Source organism: Geospiza fortis, unplaced genomic scaffold (assembly GCF_000277835.1).
Source record: "Geospiza fortis unplaced genomic scaffold, GeoFor_1.0 scaffold396, whole genome shotgun sequence".
NCBI classification, from domain to species: domain Eukaryota; kingdom Metazoa; phylum Chordata; class Aves; order Passeriformes; family Thraupidae; genus Geospiza; species Geospiza fortis.
The window spans coordinates 1,815,980-1,836,949 of record NW_005054345.1 but is presented as its reverse complement, the minus strand read 5'-3'; the positions used below and the strand labels follow the sequence as shown (position 1 = coordinate 1,836,949).

Below are 20,970 nucleotides of genomic sequence, written 5' to 3'. Positions count from 1 at the left end.
CATCCCTGCTACTCAACAGCAGCTATTAAATGTTTGGCTTTTAAAGCAGAAGCAGTGAGAAACTCTTATTGAAGGACACAGCCAGCCAGTTTTCTGATCTGTATTTCTATTTTTTTTTTTTGGTAGATATTGGAACACTGGTGGAAGTTTCAGTAAGTTAGGAAAAGCTGTGTTTTTATGGTGGTTTGAAGGGTTAAACAGAGCACAGAACCTGCTGTAGGAGGTCTGCAGCCCAAACCTGGAGTTCCTGACTGCTACAACAATAACAATTCAGCTCCAAAGCTGTGTGTGCTTAACTGGCTGTTGTTAGTTTTGGACAAAACCACAGAGAGCCTGATAAAGGAACATAATACATCAAGATTAAAAAAAAAAAAGAAAAAAAAAGAAAAAAAAAGAAAAAAATCCGTGTCAACATGTTAGGGAAAACAAGAGTTGTGTCACTTCTCAGTAGTTCTTGATTGAATCATGACCTTGTTAGTAAGATACTGTGAATTTTAATAAGCTACTGTGTGTATTTTGTGATATGTGATTTGACTTAAACATAAAGGTTAGAAAAATGTAGTTTACAGCATAATTAGAGGTTGTACTAAGCAAGTTGAAGAGCAGGTGGTTGAGAGGTGGTAAAAGACATGGGCAGCTGCTATAAAGTGGCAAGGTTATTAGACAGGGGGCTGTGAACAACCTTACAAGGCTCACATGATTAGAGTTGAAAAATAAACCTTATTAGAAGGGTATTTGGTCTTTGATTTATTGAAGAGAGGGTTGAGAGTTGCCTTTTATCAATTTACACCTGTCTCTTTGGTTTCATCACACATTTGTTTCTTTAGCTTAGCAAGAATCAGTCTGATCTAGTAAACTAGATAAGAGAAACACAGATTAGATACAGCCCTTAACAGGAGTGACAAATAAAGTGGACTCACTTGTACAGAAATCCTTTCTGGCTGAAGTCTTCAAATCAAAATTGGTACCTGTCTTAAAGATATGCTGTTGTTTAAATGAGGTGTCAATGTAAAGTCAGCCTTTGCTGTGCAAGCATTTCATGGTCCTGAGGCTTTTAAACATGGCAAGTGCTCTCAGCTGCTGCACACAGACAGCAGTGATGCTCACAGATTATAGGTGAGGGCATTTGGCCCAGCTGCTGCAAGGCACAGCAAGCTCTGGCCCTGGAAGAAACTCCACCTTGGAATCATGGAATACTCCATCCAAATCACTGGGAAGGAATTTTCAGGGCAAAAATTGTATTTAGTTAAGGGAGCTCCACAGGTGGGGGAGAACCACTCTCCTTTCTTCTCCCCAACCATGGGTCATTATTTGAAGGTCACAGAATCACAGATTTGTCAGGGTTGGAAATCATCCAGTCCAATGCCCCAGCTGAGGCAGGGTCACCTGGAGCAGGTGACACAGGAACATGTCCAGGTGGGTTGGGAATGTTTCCAGAGAGGGAGACTCCACAGCCTCCCTGGGCAGCTGTTCCAGTGCTCTGCCACCCCAGCAGAAATAGTTCTGGAAAATGTCTCCAGAGAAAATCGTAGGTACCAAGAAACCTTTTTATTCTGTTCTGTCATCCTTGGAGATGTGTTTTTCTCAACACATGGAAACCAGGAGAAATCTCTGAGAGGTGCCAGGTCACATAGATGGCAAACAAAACTGGGGAGATTTTGCACATTGTAGTGGCTCATCACCTGATTGGTGATTGATGGCAGAGTTTCCATGGAGTTAATGAGCAGAGTAGAAGTTACCAATATCCATCTACGCAGACTATATTATATGTACTATCTATATGTAATATATCTACTTCTTTTCATCTCTGATGTGCACAGAATATGCCCAGAGATAACGAGACAGTGTGGTTCAGGTGGAGGAAGCTGTTTTGGCATGTTTTGCTGCTGAGCCGTTTGAAGTCGTTCGCAGCCTTTCAGGATTGGGAAGCGACAGTCGCTGTTCCAGCAGCCTCTGTTGTCTGAGCAAGCTCTGGCTCCTTCCCTTCTGATCAAAAGCACTTGGTGAAAGGTGCAGCTTGGATCCTTTAAAGCATCTCATTATGGGTTATATTTAGAAGTGTGAAGAATATATTATTAATTACAAGGATGCTCCAAAGCAAAGAAGCTGTTTTATCCATGCCCTTGATGAACAGAAAAGTTCCTGTGCTGAAGGAAGGTTATGTAATTAACAGTATATTCATTAGGAGTTCATCAGATAGCAAACTGCTTATCTTCAGGATGGTCCTGGAATATCTGACAATTTCCTAGTTACTGCCTAAGTGATAAGGCAAGAGACGGGAACTGCCAGTTCCTGATATATAAATTTTTATAAATTTCCCGATTATATAAATTTTACTGACAGTAAAATTTATATAATGCGGTTTACATATCTGTTATATGCTAGTTTTATATATATATAATATTTTACATCTCAGTTTACAGGCCAAGTTCTGCCTTGCTGGAGAGAACTGGAGGTGTAAATTGGCCCCACATATTTCTTGGTTGCTAAGTGAGCACAATGTATGGACACTGTGAGGATCATTATAGGTTTATTGGTCTCTTTTGTTCCCACAAAACTCCTCTTACCAGGGTAGCTGTCCACTGGGTTCTGGGTTCATCCAGGATCATTCTGGATGTTTGCTTTGACCTGTTCAGCACTCTCAAATCCGGTCTGTGCACTGGGCCTGTGAAACAGAGTCACATTTGCAGGGACATTTCTCCAATTTAAGGGATTTTTGTCATTATTTGCAGCACTTACAAAATACAATAACTTTTCTGTCTTCAAATTCAGACTGGCATATGGTAATTGATTTTTGCTAATTGAGCGATACAGCCAGGTGAATTTTTTTAAAACTATTCTTTAAAACCTAATTTTGAGTTGAGCATTAATTTGCTCCCAAAGAATTTGAGAAGTCAAGTGCCTAAATATGCCAGAATATGTATGAAATAAGCTGCCATCTGGAATTTGTTTCTGGATTTGCTGTAATAGAAATTGAGCACTCTGGGATGCATATTTTGGGGCTTTCTAGAAATTAATATATAGGAAGAAAAATGGATAAATCTGTCCTGGTGCTGTGCTTAGCTGCTTGTATAAGAATTTGACAAGTGACCAGGGTGATAGTGTCTGGTAGGCTTGGACTAAGATACTGCCTGAATGGAGAGAATGGAGTGAGATACTGCCAGTGGAGAGAATGAATTATTTTTAGAAACTAATTTTTTAAACAGTTCAGGGTCACAGTGCCAACAATTCGAAGAGAACCTAGAAAACTCTGTCACTTTTATCTATAAACCAAAGCCAGTCAATAACATTTGATTCAATAAAAAGTAAATTTATCCCTTATCTAAAAGTATGTGTGCAGAAATTGTTCCAAGATGCTTTCAAAGTGCTGAGTTACAAACCCATACAGGGAGGGATGATTGATTTATTGTGTGCTGCAATCTGGAGTATTTTATCACTGAATCTTTAGTGAAGAAAGTTGATGTTGTTAGAGCTGCAATGTATTTAGACCCAAAGGCTAGGAATAAAGCAGGAAGCATTATTGGATCAGTGCAGATCAGGAGATTGTGGTTATTACCTGTGTTTCTGTGGAGATCAGCTCTTTCCGTGGTCTCTGGCAACCCAGACCAGGAGGGATGGGCTTTGTGCTTTGTATCAGGGGTGGGCTCTGGTGTGTGCCCGTGGGATGCCCAGGTCATGGGAGTTGGGTAGTGGGAATTAGGCTGACACCTGAATAGGTGACAAAAGACTTGTAATGAGTCTCATCTGGGGGGAAGGCTGAGGCTGTTCCCCACCTCTGGCACATCACTCCCAAGGGCTCTGTTCAGCAGCTCAGCACATCCATTTGTCACCTTAGCTCAGCACATCCATTTGTCACCTCAGTGGCTGCGTGAGAAAGTTTCAGTGCTCACAAATCTGTTTGCCCACAAGGCTCTGGAATCCCTGCTCTCAGGCAGGGAACAAGTTTTCCTTTCAGGAGTTGCATTGCTCGGGTTAATGAGCTGCCTTCCATTCATCCCAGCTTGTGCCGCTGTCACCTCCCGGCTCTCAGCTCTGCCCTGGGCCTCCCCTTCCTTCCCAGAGCGTGCCTGGGCTTGGGCTCTGCTCATTGCCAGCTCCCTGGCTACCACTCTGGGCTGGCTCAGCTCTTGCCCCTGGTCTTGTATTCTCCTAAGGCCTGCCTCAATCAGAACTGCCTAAAAAGGACCATGCATCACTAATCAAGGGGGAGCACAGTGGATCATGATAGATTTTTGAAGGTTGTTTGTAGCCAGATTTAGTTTTTCACAGTAGGCATCCCTGGAAAAAAAACAGAGGTAGAGGATCTGTGTTGAGAAACAGAGCTCAGCTCTCAACCATGTCAAATATTGGAGTTCCATTTGATGTCTGGGCTATGGGAAAGGCAAAATACTTTTTTTTTTCTTTTTCTCTTTTCTCCTCTGACCTCCCCCAATACTGTTAATACAGAAGGGAAGGCTGAACTGCATTGCAACTGGCAGTGTGTACATAGATTGACAGGGTAATTATTGATGTAGACAGTGGTGGGATGGAAGGTTTGACAGGACAATGTTGTACATCACTCTCTTTCAAACCAGCTCTAGAAACAATAGAGTTTAAAGACGATGTTATGTTCAGGGTAGAAAAAGAGCAGAGTATTTTTTTTCTGACCTTCTTACAGTCATGTCATTGTTGAATTTTTTTTTAAGCTTTACTTTTGATTGAGCATGAAAAATGCCTCTCACAAAAGGGAATATTTAATAGCTTTTCTATTAGAAAACTATCTCTAAAGAAAATTTTGAGTCCTGGGTTTTGCTGGCAGGCCTGGGTGTTTGCTAACTACCAAAGTCAACTGTCAGTTTATTATGAAACTGTTTGAGATCAGTAGTGCACATTGCTGCTTTACTTCTGCCAGGAGCAGGTTCTTCTTCAGCTGTTCTGGTTTCTTACTATGATGTCTGGGATTTTCCCTGTGGTTTTTATTAGTATCTTCTTGCCTCTTTGCCAAGCTAAGGGCATGACCAACTGATCCTTGAGATGAGAGAAAACCACCAGTGAAGAGAAAATAAAATTTTAAGTAGTACAAAGTTTCCTGAAGAAATCTGATGTAGAAACTCAGGTTTTCAGTAGCCAGAATAATGTCTTAGAGACACAACTCCTCCTGAAGGTAAGTTCTGCTCTGGTTTAGAGGAGGAGCAGAGAGAAGGGCAAGAGGTTCTAGTGGTTTCACAAGGAGGGACCAAGTTATGGTTTCAAACAGCTCTCCATTTCAGGTAAATTATGGATTTTCCTCTTCCTTCAAGAAGACATGCAAAGGGCCAAAGTTGGTAGAAAAGGAGGGGAAAGTTGGCAGATGGCCTCTGACTTGAGTTTATCGAAATCCCTTTTTGTTCCTCTAAACAATGAGGGCTGTGCTTCACTGTCATTAAGCAGGGCTGTCACTACAGGGTTGTATTCATTTCTTCTCTGGATTAATCTGAGTGAATGTTTCTCGTGACCATATGGCTGTGGTGTCAGGAAAGATGAGAAACTGGCATTCAGAGGTGGCACGTGGCTCCTGGGCTCTCCCATGGCTGCACACTGTGCAGTAATTGCAATCATGCTTTGCTCAGCTGGAGCTGGAGTGCACCAGCCTCACTCTGCTGCTCACATTTCTGCCTTGCCCCATGGAGTGGAGCTCAGCCCTGCAGCAGGTCACACACAGCTGTGGTGTGGTCCATGGTTCTTGTGTGTGTTGTGTTGTCCAGAACCTGTGGAAAGTGGTAGCAAGGAATGGAGTTGGAATGCCAGGGTTATCCTGTGTCTCATTCAGGTTTATTAAAGGATTTGTGCATCCCTGAGCAAAGCAGTGCCTCCAGGCATTGAACATCAGAGCCAGCAGGGCCCTGCAGAGAGGGCTGGGTGGAGAGCAAGGCCAAGGACTGGCCTTGCAGGATTGTGACAATGTCTGAGCAACTGTTCCACTTCCCCTGCAAAGGCAGCTTTGGTCTCAAGGTGCTTGGGCATAAAAGCTGCTTTAGGGAATGAACTTCTGCAATGAATTCTCACGTGTGCAGTGGCAGGTAAGGAAATGTAGTTTGTTCAGGAGCAGAAAGCCCTCACTGTATCATGTGTGTCTCTCTCATGCCTAATAACCTGTCATGGTCTCTTAGAAACTGGATTCTCTGTGCACAACCAGAATTGACAGTGGGGGAATGTCACAGTGTATTCTACAGGCACCAGTTAAAAAACACTGTTGTTTTACAAGCACTAGATGGTTAAAAAATGGAATTTAATGAGGATCAGCAGCCATATCCTCACTGCTGTTAAACATCTGATCTTTGTGAATTCTGAAATTTCAGAAGTTTGACCATGAGGAACAGTTTAAAGGCAATTAAAAAGCTTTCTGATTCCTACTGAAAGTATCACAATTTTCCTGCAGTTTGAGACCAAGGAGGATCATGTAATCACACAGTTTGACCTCCTGTTTGCCATGGGCTATTGACCTAGACTAGGATTTACCCAAAACAAGCCAACTGACTTGAATTTAAGGACTTTATTTCTCAGCAGCAGGGCCCGTTGGGCACATCACGTAGAGAACAGAAGTGCCATCAGAACAGTATGTGGAGAAACTCTGAGATGAATTAGGTGAGATGTGCTCAGATGACTGCAGCAAAAGAGCATTTGCTGTGTTTACAGGAATACAAAATCAGCTGAAGTCCTGCCAGTCAGACTGAGGGAAGGAAATGCTTTTTGTAGCCAAGTTTGATGTTAGATTTGATTTTTGAAGTGGATGAGTAAGACATAGCAATCAGGAATAGAAGATAAGGTGGTGCACTGGAAGCCCAAGAGTGGCAGTCCTTTCTGTGCAGCTTGCTGTCCTGGGCTGGGACAGGATTCAGGATTCCAAGGATGCCAGGATAGCTCTGAACCTGGGTTCTTCCTGACCCATGCAGGTGGCTCACACTGCAAGACGTGGAGCTTAGCTAAACCTGGTGCCATTTGTCTGCAGCCTGCTACAGAGATCTCTGACCTCCTTGCACCATGCTCAAATACAGTTTATACCACCTGTTACAACTATTAGCATGATACCAGGGAATAATTTTCTTACTTGAGGGTGTTTGTAGTGTCTGTTCTTTTGGAACACACTTTTCCTATAAAAGTTACCTCCCTGTTATTCTGACAGTGAGTCTCTATTTCAGTAATTAGAATTAATCCTGGGATTTTGAATTCCTGATTATTTCACTCTGATGTCAGAGGTGGTAATCACCAATGTGCTAATCTGCACAAAAGTGAGGTACCTGCTACCTATCTCTTTTAGACAGGCTGAACCCATTGTGTGCTAAGCTTATTTTCTCCCTCCAGTTTCAAGGTGGAGGAGTTGGAGACTCATCAGAGACTCCTAATACAAGGAGGAGCCCTTCTTATAAGCACACAAGAATGGAGTTAATAAGGGCTATACTGTGCAGTGCAATGGAGGGAAATCTGTGCAAATCCTCTCCTGTTCCCCTGGGAACTTCTGAACATAAGTCATCATCAAACAAATCACACCACTGAATCTATTTATCCAGTGTATCAATTGTTAATACTGTTCCTGACATTTTACAGTATAGTTCCTTAGTCACCTTTCCTGATCTGTCTTTTCAGCTGCTTAATTTATGTTGAAAGTTGAAAGGCAGTGCCCATAAGTTAATGATCTTTTTGTGCAGGACAAATAGATTTTTCACTATTTCTGTGCCTTTGCATGCTGCCACAAAGGCTGTGGCCCATCAGCCTGTACTTACCTCCTCACAAATGTAGAGTCAGGCAGCATCAGTTGAAGCTGCCAGCCCTGGGAATTGGTGCTGTCAGCGTGCCCCAGTTTGACCAGAACAGAGTTTCCTGTGGGAGCAGATGGATGGGGCTGCTTCTGTCAACAGAGGCGTCATTGCTGGTGGGTTGGTCTCATTCCAACTCTCACTGCTGTAATCTTAATTCACTTAAGCCACTAATCATGACATTTGTTTTGGCCTGGGCTGCTTTCAGCTGAAATCGTAGGGTTGCCTGTATTTTCTCAGAGATCTCAAGTGCATGTGTAATACAGATATGGTGAGCAGCCCAAGTACTGCTGCTGGATTGGCTTTTGTAGAAGTCACAAGTTCATGTAAGCCTTGCTATGCCAGCAGGCTGATGCTTGTACTGTGTTGCTTTACATGACAGAAGGTTCAGTGCAGCTCCTGACCTTGGTGGGAACAATTCTTTGGTTAGCATTCCCCAGTGGGTTCTGTCTCTGTGTATTGTTGATGCCCAGATCCAAACTCGAGCACCCAGCAAAGGCTGAGGGTTGGGGGATCCCTGTGTACTCACAGGGCCCTGTGCACCAGGGTCAGAGAAACTCCCAGGACGTGGGAATCACCCACCATGGATGCTGCTGTCCCCACACAAACACTGCTGATCTCAACGTGTCACAGGGGAGGCATCAGGGAGATCAAGTGTATCAAATATGATATAACACACCTTAGAAAATCACACCCAGAATCTGATGTGTCTTGAAGAGTTGAGACACATCAAAAGTCGAGTAAACAACAGAAACCTGTCCTGAGCTGCAGAGAGAACTGTGGTCAATGGGGCAGAGGCCAGTGCTCCTCACAGTCACCTGCAGCTGGGAGAAGGGCCAAGAGAAGGAAAGAATTAGTCAGATACAGCTTCAGCTGTGACAATATTGGAAGTCAGAAGATGGATTTTAACTTTGTTTCTTATGCACCTTAAATACTTCAATGGGAAACTTTGAGTTTTAAGTCAGTAGTAAGTGTAGATAGGGATGTAAATTCATACACACAGACACATATATATAAAGAACAATATATGCAAACTTGTGACTGAGATTTTTTTCTGAATCACAAATCTTCAGTGATTGAGAACTCTGAGTTCTGAATTTCCCTAAGCAATCTCTGCCTGTCAGCTCCCCTCCTCTCTGCAGAACAGTTGCTCATTTACCAGTTTGGCTTGTTTTCTCTGGAAACAAACTGGATTCTAGTCCTGTACTTGGGCAGGTATGGACACTTATTTTGTTCTTGGTACATCTCTGAGGCAGTTCTGCCAGTTGTGACAAAAGAAGATTTAAGGGCGGTGTTTGAGGAGGGGAGGTCCCTGTTAAAAACATTCCTTAAAAAAAAAAAAAAAAGCTGACAACTAAACCATTGCTGGAGGAAAGAAGGAGGTAGGAATTTGTAATTCCATAATAAAAGTAGTGGAAGTATTTGTGGGAACAATTCGTTGACATGGCAGAAAATAACTAAACCATTTTAGTATTGAGTTTTCTCTGTTGTAGAAAAAAATGTTTTGGGTTGGAGCTTCTGAAGAACCTGGGAAAACCACAAGGGGCAGTCTGGAGAGGACGGGGAGTTATTTCAGCAGAGCTAGAGAAGCTGTTCAGACCTGTAAGATGATGTATTTCCACAAAGGGTGTTCTTTTCAGTCTGCTGATGAAAAGTCTTGTGGGTTTCCCACCAGCAGAAGCTGCTTAATTGCATTTTGTGTATGCTCCTAGAATACCTGTTTGGTGAGAACCTGACAAATGGCCTTCTGAAAGTAAATCAATTTTGTTTTCTTGGGCTTTCTTGAATATACATGATGTCCGGAGCCTGAAAAGCACAGCAGTGGCACAAGAGGAAGCAAACAGTGGGGCGCCAGTCAGGCTCTGTGGTGCTCTGAAAGACTTTGTAGCCTCCTGTAAAGAGAAAGAAGAATGTGCCATTGGCGGTAGTGAGTAAATGGAACCTTCTTGTCTTCTTTGCTCTTGTCTCCTTATAAATAAACCATTGTTGTCCATCCTTGGCATTTGCAGTTCATTGTGATAAATTGGTCTTGATGTGTCTGACATTTCAACCAAGTTGTTTAATGGTGCTTTTCTGAAAAGGCAGATCTTGCTATAAGTCGTATTGGTCCACAATGCATCCAGGGTAAGAGTGCTCACCATCACACACAGCCTAACCCTTTCCTTTCTGCCTGCACAAAGAGGGAAGGAGGAAGTAAAACATTTTGGTCACGTCAGCCCAAGAGGCCTGGGTTTGTGTAAGCCGTGCACAGAAACAGAAATGTTGGGTCTGGACTGCAGCTGCTGAAAGCCTCTTGAATAGTGTGGACAACAACATGGACTCCACTTGCATCTGCAGCCTCTGGGGGGAGAGGGGAGGAGAACACCCAACCTGCTGGAAATGCCAGGTGTGTTTTCACCAAAGGTTTGATTTGAGTTTTGTGCAAGATCCCCTCTCTGTTAGCTGCCAGTGCTTACAGGTCATTGGCTTCCACATAACGATTGCTTGGGTATAGAAACCACTGGAACACAGAGATTTGATGAACTGTGACCAACAGCAGCTTCTATTGCTGCATCCCTGAAAGTTCAAGCTTTGATTTACATATTTTAAATGTCTGTAATTATTCTGTCGGGGAGATGACTAACACAGAGGTTGCTTTCCATACATAGGAGCCTTCTGTTCATACCTCTCCAAATCTTTCAGCTTCCCAAAGCTATTAAGCATCTGCCCACAGCAGCCAAGCAAAAATAATTCCCATACTTTAAACTGTGACAAGTAAATAACCTTTTTGCTGGTTAATGATCCCACTGTATGATGATACCATTTTATGATTATATTTTACCTTCTTCAAAATCAGGTGTGTGGAACATGTTCTTGCCTGTCTTGACCCACTTGGTTCTCAGTGGAGATTTACAGTGAGGATGGAAGACCTGGTCCTACTTGGCATCAAAACAAATTCTCCTTTATATGACCATTGCCAGACCAAGAAGAACTAGAACAATTTTTGGGGGATGTGGACCAATAACCTGACTAACAAGTGTCTCTGTGACATTTTGGTATCCTGGTTTTCCCAGTATGCCAGTCGAATCCAAACCTTAATGTAGTTGGGCAGTACAAAACCTGCAGCTTAGAGGGGACACAGGACCTGGCCTGAGTTGGCAATTACACTGACCATGGTGAGGTCTTGTTGAAGAGCCTTTACAATGTTTTTTATTACCAATTTGCTGGGAAAATAATCCCAAAGCCTAAGTAAGGATGCTTTTTTCCTCCCCCCTGTAATCATGCAACATTGATAAATGTTATTTAGGTATGCAGCAAGCAAATTTCAACAGAAATGCTGTCATGCCTCAGGGTTATAAAACTCCATTACATCTGTTATTAACTGTCTGTCTGTGGCAGGACCTAATTTTTCTTGATGTATTGGTTGCCCACAGCTTCTCAAAACTGCTTCTTCTAGCACTTGAAGGCGCTAAGGCAGAAATGCAGGGATTAAATGGCACTGCTCTCCAAGTGGCTGATTGATGCTTTGGGGCTGTAGGATGCCCTTTCACAGCCTCCTTGTGTAGGTGGAAGGGGAGGTATAATTTTCATCCTCTCAGCACTTGGGAAGCTGATTGACTTTGTGTAAATACCTTTACCAGGGCAGGGTAATGTGAAGGTTTTAATTTGGAATCTAGGTTCCCACCTGCTCAGTAGACCTGCAGCCATACACAGCATTATTATCATTAATACCAACGGAAGAAATATTTGAATACACGTAATTTTTTGAAGAGAGAAATTGGTCTGTTTAATAAGCAAATCCTGCCAAACTGGATGATGATTCCAGAATGCTAAAAAATTGTTTAAATTGTGGAAGATTTTGCATTTCAGCAGCCTTGTCACAATAAATGTAGATCTGTTGCTCTTTACAGTAGTATGAAGCAAAAAAAATAGGAATTTTAGCAATGCAAACTAGTTATGAGAGAATGAGCTTCACAGCTTACTTGGTTCCAGATAAATCTGGCAGATTCTTTTTCATAGTTGTCTTCTTGCCTGTACTGGGGTTTTTGCTTCTGCAGGTCCTCCTATGTCTCCATGTCTGACATCACAGTTGCCTCAATTTACACAGTTACAGCTCAATTTGTTAAATACCTGCAAGTTCCTGCTTGTCCTTGCTGCTTTTTCCTCAGCTTTGCTGACCACAATCTGCCCAGATCGTTTAGAAATTGCCTTGCCAAACCTAGCCATACACCTGTATTGTACTAAAATGAGGGAATTGCTTTTTCCTGGCTTAGCTGGATGGGTTTGTGCAGAGCTGCTGTGCTGTGTGCAGGGCAGTGACTGAGCAGCTCCAGCTCAGTGTGTTGGGCAGGGAGGCAGAGCCTGGTGCTGCACTGAGCATCCCTCCCTGCAACAACCAGCCCCAAGTTCCCAGCTGGAATCCCTGCTGGTCTGTGGGAACAACTTTCTCAGTTTGTTTTGGCTGAGAGGGGCAGGAAGGGCCTCGTTCCCAGGGCAGCCTGGTTGAGGAGGCAGCAGGTTGACTTGGGATTTCATTCCAATATGTCTCAGGATTGAGCCATTCAAAGTCAAAGTAACTTTAACAGCATAAACAATGTTAGAAATGTTTAGAAATATGTTTAACTGCTGATTATTTCTTTGGGTTTTTTTTCTTCCAGCCAAACAAGTGTGTCCATCTGAAAAAATTAGCTGTGGAGACTTAAGCAACAAGTGCATCCCATTGTCCTGGAGATGTGATGGGCAGAAGGATTGTGAAAGTGGAATTGATGAGGCTGGCTGCACTCCTGGTGAGTTAATACAGGTGCAACATCTCCATGTAGGACTATAAAAGTCCTGGAGTGACTGTTACAAATGGCATGGAAAGGGATGGCTTTTCCTGCCAACAAACTTACTCACTCTGCTTTGCAGTGCTAAGTGGTGACTTCTAGAACCAGGGAGGAAAGAAGGATTCTCCTGTTGGGGCTGGCTGGAGAATGCATGAACTCTCTGAAGAATTAAGTATTATTATTAGGGTTAACACCCAGGTGCTATGGAAAGGACTTAAACAAGGTTCAAACCTTCCTGTGTGGTAGCTCAGCAGGTTCCTGCTGTGTCCTGTGCAGAGTGGGGACAGACTCAGGCTGGCTTCTGCTGCGGGACAATAGATGGGCCTGGACATTGATGGCTTGTTGGTTTCACTGGACAGAGAGAGAATGATGTACTCTGTACCCATAACTGTTTAAATTCAGTCCCTAAATGGCTGTTGCCTTTTATTATTATTATTATCTTTCTGTGCTGAATGAAAGAGCCCTTTAACAGTGTTTTCAGTCTGTGAAAACTCCTGCACTGTGTGGTCAAACTATTTCTCAGGCTGCCTTTTTGGTAGACCAAATATATTGGTTCTTTATGCTTCTTGACATCAAATATTCTCTTTTGAATGAATGCTTGACTCATTCTTGTGGCTCCCTTTGGTATTCCAGCTGGTTTTCCAACTTTCTTTTTGCACAGACCACCAGAATTTAGTGAATATCAGTCTTGCCAGTCTGTGCAGAAGTAAAATCATCTTTCTGATTTCTAATACTGTTCTTATTAAATTCTTTGTGTGCAAATGATCCCAGGCTTTTAAGAAGCTTTCTAAGTGCTGTGTATTCACCCATCCCTCAATATTTCTAGTGTTGCATGTGGTATCAGCAATCTCACTTTTACTTCCAGGTTACTGATGGAAGAGTTGAATGGTTACATTCAAGCACAAATTGAAGTTTCTTCATTTGAAAACTGAATTTTGGGCTCTAATTCCTACCCAGTTCATAATTCACATGATGTCTTTCCTTTGAAGCTGTATAAGGAAATATGTTTTACGTTAACATTTTGTGGCTCTGAGTGGAGTGCTGTGGACAAATTTATTTCTTTGCAGTCAGCTTTATCAAACAAAATATTATCAAAGCTTTTACTTTGTGAGCAACTTGTTCCACTATTTAGCTCTCTTTGTAGAAGTTTTTTTTTCTTAGTCCTTTTTTTTCTTTTTCCTTTCATTGGTTTTCCATGGGAAACTCTTTAAGTGTTTTCTCTTTAGTGTGTACATTTTTTCTTTGAATGAGAGGCTTGAATTAGAGACAAATTCAGAAGATAATTGTAACTGCTATTTTCCTGATATGAGTTTGTAAAATTAGAACAATTTTTCACTGGTGGCTGCCTCCCCTGATTTAATGCTGCTGCTCACACCAGTGGGAATGGTTTCACTGAGTCTTTTAGTTATAATAAAAATCTACTTTAAATTGCTTTGAACTTTTTTTTTCAAAGCCTTAGGTAACCCCCAAAATGCATGTAAATATGTTCTGAATGCCACATAATTTCAGGATAATGATGCTATTAATGGATTTGGAAATAGCTGAGTGTTTCTGCTCTGGATGTTTCAGCATCTCTACTCATAGTTAGCTTCCAGTTTTAGTGCACGTGCAGGTTCTTAAAAACCTTTAAAAAAATTAATCCAAGGACAAATTACCACAATTTGATGCTTGCTGGGTAACTGGTGAGAAATGAATTAGTGGCTTTCAACCAATTTCTAATGACTGAGCATTGTCCCCACACACTGGAAATCTCTGGCTGTAGGATGGGCATGAGGACAGGTAAAATTGGAGCATCCTGGGTGGGTGCAGACATCAAAACCTTTCAGTCCTAAGATCTCAACTTAGCATCTTTCAGAGGTCAAAACTCATTTTTGAGAGGGGAGCAGGAGGCACTGCTGAATGGCTGTGGTGGGAGCACTTTCAGGGAGGCTGCCTGTCAAATCAAGGTCTTTTCCTCCTGGATGAGACCAATTGTGTGAGCTGTTTCAACAGAGAGCTTGTGGAGGATTGATAGCTATCCTCTCCTTACCCAAATGTGATAAACCTCACTAAGCCTATGCACTGATATTCTGTTAACATTCCCATTTCTTCTCTGGTTAGAATCCTCCTTTCTCTGTTTCCTCTTATCTCAGCAGCACACAGTATCCTGACCACTTCAGACCCCTTCTTCTCTTTGTTTTGTTAATTTAATCTCGGCACTCAGGTTTTTATTCTCATTTTATAAGAAGCTTCAGCACTGCCTGTCACCAGCAGCCCCTTGGAGCACAGGGGGTGCTCCTGTCACAGAGGCTGCACTCCTCACAGGGCTGACCAGCTTGTCTATAAATAACACATCTTGCTGGATAAATGTTTGGAAGGGGATTTATTTGTGCTGAGAATAATTTCTGTGGTGAGAGCCGCATGTTCAATAAACAAGTGGATGATGACTTGAAGATGGTGTGAGTGAGGGCATCCAGAAGAAAAACCCCTAAGCTCTTTCTAAATCCATGTTAATAAAGCTACTACTGCAACCTCATGTGACACTTCAAAAATGTTTTAACTGTGTATACTCTTGCTTTTTGATAGGAATAACTGGCTCTGGAGTTATAATTCTTCAAGAGGATTTAATATGGAGTTTATGAACCTTATTTATGCCTGCATTTCTGCATTGGTAGTTTGTACCAGTTAGAAGATTGTGCTGGTACCCAGGAGCAGAGCTTGGTTGTGCTGAGGCTGTGCAAGAACCTGTCCCTGTGTCAGAATGTTCACAGCCCAAGTTAAGGGAGGATCTCCTGCAGGAGAGGACAGTAAAGATTATGGTGTACAATCATCCAAAACTGTAGGAACAGTGTAGGTGTGTTATGGTTCTTCCTCCTCCAGCACTTTCCTTTCCAGCTACTGCTCTGAACCTTGTAATTCTTGCTGGATTTTTCCTCTCAGAATGATATCATTGCTTTTTGAATCCATGTGAAATATATCCAGTGCAGACACTGGGGGCACAAAGCAGCTGTTCAGAGACCTGGGGACAAAAGTAGAGAAGGCAAACAAGGAGACAATGGTGTGATTTTCACCCTGTGGAAGAACTTGTCAATGAAGCGATGGAAACTGCAAATTCTTTCACCTGCAATGGATAAAGCACCAGTGATCAGGGATCCAGATTTGTGTCTGCACAGGCTGTAGTTGCACCAGGGGTTAGTTGCAGGTATTAATCCTTGCACATAGATAGTTAAGTACCTGTCTGCCTAAATAATTGACTTCCAACAGACAGGCTTTAAGAACACTACTGACTTCCAGTGCACAAACAATTTTTGAAAATGAAAATATCTGCCTTTTTAAAATAAGACTATATAAAAAGAAAAATCTTATTTTTTCAGTTTTTGGAGCAGAAGTAATTTGAGTCTTCACAATATCATGTGTGTTGTAGTCATAGGTCAGGGTTAGTAGCCTTGAATTTGCTGGCTTGGAGGTGCTGGCAGCCTCCTTATTTCCCTGGTGAAGGTTTTCTGCTGCCAGTGCACCCAGCCTTTGTCACAATGGATTGGAGAAGCTTAGGACTGAGTTTAGGGAGACTAAAAGAGAAATTAAATAGGAGAGGCTGTAATTAAAGCAACACAACTGAGGGTCCATCTGGACTTGGCTAACTACTGCAGAACTTGTTAAATCTCTGCTGAGGGAGACAGTAAGCAGTGTTTTGTCAGCTGCTCAGGAATGCAGAGAGCACTTGAGAGTGGCTTTGGAAGAGAGGAGCTGCCATCCTGTACCAGCTGAAACAGCACTGAACCCCTTCAGTGCACACAGGTCCCTCCTGAGAGGACTCTGGGATGCTCACACAGAACAAGGCTCTGGCCCCATCTCTTCTGGCTGTGGCACTGCTTCTCACCTGAAGCACTGCTTGCACTCCATATGGAAATTGTGTCTTGCAGATGGGGAGTTGGAAGTGCACCAGTTTCCCCTTTCGCAACAGTCAGATGCAGTGAAATGATGAATTCATTATTAGCAGAATAAGCTATTTATCCATGGTTCATCCTCCTAAACTACAGCACAGAGACAGTGATCATGGGGAACTTTGCAGGCAATGGACATACTCACACTAACCTCGTGCAGTTGGCTGAGGTGAGAGCCAGGAATTCCTGCAGGAGCCTCATACCAGTGACAACCTTGTCACCCAGAGCATCTTCTTTTGGACCCTGGTCTTCAGGCTTTTCATTGCTGACCATGTATCTCAGAATTAGCTCTAGATTTTCAGCCTTATGATATGATGATGTGCCAGATTAAAAGTGAACAGACTGGATAAAGGGTTTTTAAATTCTTAAGGGAAACTACAGTAAGCATGGGTGTGCTCAGCTGGAACCCTGTGTCCTTGCCATGGCAGTTCACAGGCTTTCCCATGTAAATAGATAATTTACAGGATCCTCAGGTGGTGACCTTTCCACTTCCCCTGGCACAGCTCCAGGCTCATGTGTTACTCTCCAACAAAGCAGCAGCCCCTTCCAAGTGAGGGATCCTTTTCTTGGAAGGTCCAAGTGCAGAAAACTTAGAGTCAGCTCTTGCCAGTGCCCTGGTTAACAGCCCTCAGGTCAGCTGAGAACCACTGGCTGAAGGCAGAATTTAAAGCAGGCTAAAGCTCTTCATCCCTCCAGCAGATCCACCTGCTGATGAACCAGCTGAAGGAGGGAAATTGCAAAGCTGATTTAAAGTCACCTTCCCCCATTCTGCTCCTGCACCTGTGCTCACATGAAGTGACCTTTCTATTGACAGTTTAATTGTTTTATCATCTTTTATCATTGCCCTGTAACTGTAAAGAGCATCATGTTGTCCTAGCACTCTTTTCTTTTTTGTGCAGTACAAGGTAACCCTATTTTGCATGATCCAAAGGCACCTGTATTTTGCATGAGCCACACTTCCAGTGCTCCCTGCTGGGATTTGACCACACTGATCCAGTCCATTCCAGATCTCCACTGATCCTACTGAGGCCTTCTGACTTGGTGATAATGTAGCACTGATTTTATCTTCCATTGCAGTTTGATTAATGTGTGCTTTTGTCAAAGTTAGTTCTGTTCACTGCCTGTTAATGAATTAACATTCATTATGTGCTGTCCCTCAGTCACCTCAGAGGGACATCAAACCCAAAGGATCAGATTTTGCCATGCATTCTCCTGAGAAACCCACCGATTTTAAAAACCATAGCATCACAGTCATGCCTGTAAAAAAATATTTATCCACTATCATTATTCATTATTTTAGTATGTGATGAAAAGAAACATGGCTGGTCTGAAATTCCTGGCATTTTATGGAGGGTAGCTGTAGCTTCAGTGCACTTGCCATGGTGGAAGAATTTATAATTATTTCCAAGAAGGAAAAAAAGAATTGCTAGATTTAACAAATGCAAGTCCTTCATAAATAAGGTAGCACAGCAATGATATCCTCTGGGCTTTACATGATGTTTAATTACTGGACAGCTGGAGGGATTAATGCTTGTGCATTATGCCTTGGCTCTCAGAAATTAAACATGTACAGCTGCCACTTTATCACTGCTTAAAGTATTACAGCCCCTTCAAAAGCAGTAGTAATTTGCAGAAAAATCCCCATTGTTATTTAGGAAAAATCTCAGCCCATAATCATATTTGTCCTGAGTTCCTTCAGAACAAAATGGCAAGAAGGAAAAGAGATTGGGAGTTACTTTTAATTGCATGCTGACAGGAAAAGTGAAGGTAGCTGCATTTTTAATACATTGGATGCTTGTTGTAATTGAACATAATTAAACAGTGTGTGTACTTAGGTTAGAGGTAAGACAGTTGTGGTGTAAATCCAGAATTAAACCCTAAAGCCATGGCCCAAGCTGTGCCAGGGCTCTACCTGCACAGGATGAGGGCACAGTGGCTTTGGCTTCCCCTCTGCTGGCTCTTGAGCTGGGGTTTATAAAGGGACACGTGTGGCACATCTGCAAAGGAGCTTCCAGCACTGAGAGGGGCTTTGGGGGTGGCCCTGTGCTGATCCTCCTCACAGAGAAATTGTCCCTATCAGTGTTCCCTGAATAATTTATTCTCTGAAGCAGAGTGGATGGAAACACAATCTGAACACAAGACAGTGCAGCAGTGGTACTCCTGCAGTGTTGCTCTGAAGGAGAGAGAGGGATGAGCACACTCACACCCCCACACAGACACATCCTTCACAGCCCAAAGGATCATTGGTCACAGGGGGCTGGAAGAGGGCTATGAAACAGCTGCTTTTATGCAAAGATTTGTGGGTAATTAAAACTAAAGCTTTATAGTGCTGGACTGCAGATACCTGTGCACACCCACACGAGCTTTGTCCTGGTGCTCTTTCTGCACTTTAGCTGGAGACATTGGCTCTGATTCTTCTTTCCAATCTCACACCATACTGGCAGAGGAGGAAGAGGTGGCCTGTAATTATGTTTATCTTTTGGGTAGTCTGTCTTTCAACAGTTAGAGCTCCTAGAGTTGAAACAGTCAAGGAATTACATCTCTTATTGCCAAATACAATTGTATTTCATGTCCCTGAAGTGCTTTCTTCATAAGAATGCAGCCATAATTTTGAGCCTATTCATCCAAAAAGCAAGAATCTGTTTAGTTTTATTCAGGGAAATCTTGCCAATGATGATGCTATGATGGCAGATATGTGGGTAGGAGTTGCATCCTGCAGTGGCCACCAGTACATATGTGTTACACTAATTAACAGTTCTGCTTCCTGAGCATATGATCTGAAGGCTAAATCAAAATCAGTAGCCTGAACTCAGCACAGTCCTACGCAGGAGAGGACCATGTCATGTTTGATGCAAGAGGGAAAAAAAAAGTTCGTTTATGAGTCATATTAACAGATAAAACTAATCTGGAAGTCTAATCTTAGTGGCTGAAATATTCTTTTCATAGAGGATGATATAAGGGTTGGATTAACTTTGCTTTTACATTGCAAAGAAATTTGTTCATTAGATAAAATGTAATGAGAAAGGTTTCGTTCACAATAAACACCACTTCATTACCCTTCTTTGTACCAATAACTTTAAAATAATTGCTCATGTTGAGCATGTGAGTCTTCATCTCAGCTCAAATCCAGGAAAGTGCTGCTTTCTGTTCCCAAATCATAGAAACTGCAAGGCAAATCCTACTGCCATGGAACTCTCATTGCTGTTAATGTGAGCACAGTCAGCACACGACCCTTACAGGTTTAATTGCAGTGAGTGTCACTCAGTGATTAAATTTTCCATTTGAGTAGAAAATCTAATCCTGTTTTTTGAGAAATGATTGCCATTCTTTGCTGGAATTGTGGGTACATAGGTACATTGCCTACATCACATAATAGCTGTGCCTCCTAATTATCACATAACTGAAAACAGTCAGGGGCTGGTTGTTTCCTGAGCAGTCTGTCAGTCTCTCCCCCTCCCAAAATCACCACAGGGGTCTTGTGTTTATGGACTTGGTCATTATAGGATGTGCTTACATTCATAACCTTGGATGGGACTACAGCAAATTCTGCCAATTGCCTTGTTGCATCCTCTGTGCTTCTGTTTTCAGATCAGTTGTCTTGCAAACCATTTTATTTCAAAAGCATCTTTTAATTGTTATTGAACCTACATTCAAGCTCACTTTGGATCACTGTGTGGCATGGTAGGGTAAACTGGGGAGTTGACAAGAAAAGCTCTAAGCTCTAAACCTTGCCTGCTTTGTCTGTGCTCCAGAAGAGTTAATAGTGCATGTTCCAAATGCAGTGGATGTTTAAGTGATGCAAACTGCAATAAGCAATATCTCCTCTTACAGACAGTTCCCATCAAGCAAAATAAATTAGTGGAAATGGAAGTTTTATGGGGCACTGACCTCACTGCTTGCAATGTGAGCTCTGCTTTGTCCCTCACTGCTCAGGTGAGTTCAAACCTGTGAGTCAGCAACCTCCAGGACTCCCTGCTTTAGTTATGGCAGCAACTTAGAAATTACTTGACTGATTCTGGGGAAATGGCCCAGCTTTCCCACTGGTTAAACTGGAATCCCTGTGCTTAGGAATAGGTAAGGGTAAAGAGAAAGTGGCAGGCCAGTGACATGGCTGTGGAGCCATGGGCTGGGGTTCCTTCCTTTCCCCCATTTCCTAAGAATAAACCCAATTGTGCTGTCATTTGCCAATGTGATTGGAGTGTAGCTTTTAGGATTCTGATGAAGTCTCTCCTGAGCTGGACATAAAGAAAACAGTGGGAAAAACAGGTAGGTCATGTCTCTGTGTCAGCAGATGAGCAGGGAGTGGGAATCTGCCCAGTAGGTGGAAGGTGACATCCATGGATTGGCTTTTCCTGGCAAAGTGTCTGTGATTTAAACTGCACAATGGCAAAATTAAATTGTGGCTCTGCTGAAAAGGCCGTGCACAGAAATCCTGTACAGAAAATTCATAACCACAGGGAGTCCTGCTGA

At 42.6% G+C, this 20,970-nt stretch overlaps 1 protein-coding gene across 1 annotated transcript in view; it reads left to right on the top strand.

The window, feature by feature from the left end:
* LRP8 (LDL receptor related protein 8) overlaps nucleotides 1-20,970 on the top strand; it is a 188,027-nt gene that overhangs the window by 138,317 nt on the left and 28,740 nt on the right. The window contains exon 3 of the mRNA XM_014307807.2: nucleotides 12,410-12,538. Within this exon, the coding sequence (XP_014163282.1) occupies nucleotides 12,410-12,538 (129 nt within the window). The remainder of the gene's footprint in view (nucleotides 1-12,409; nucleotides 12,539-20,970) is intronic.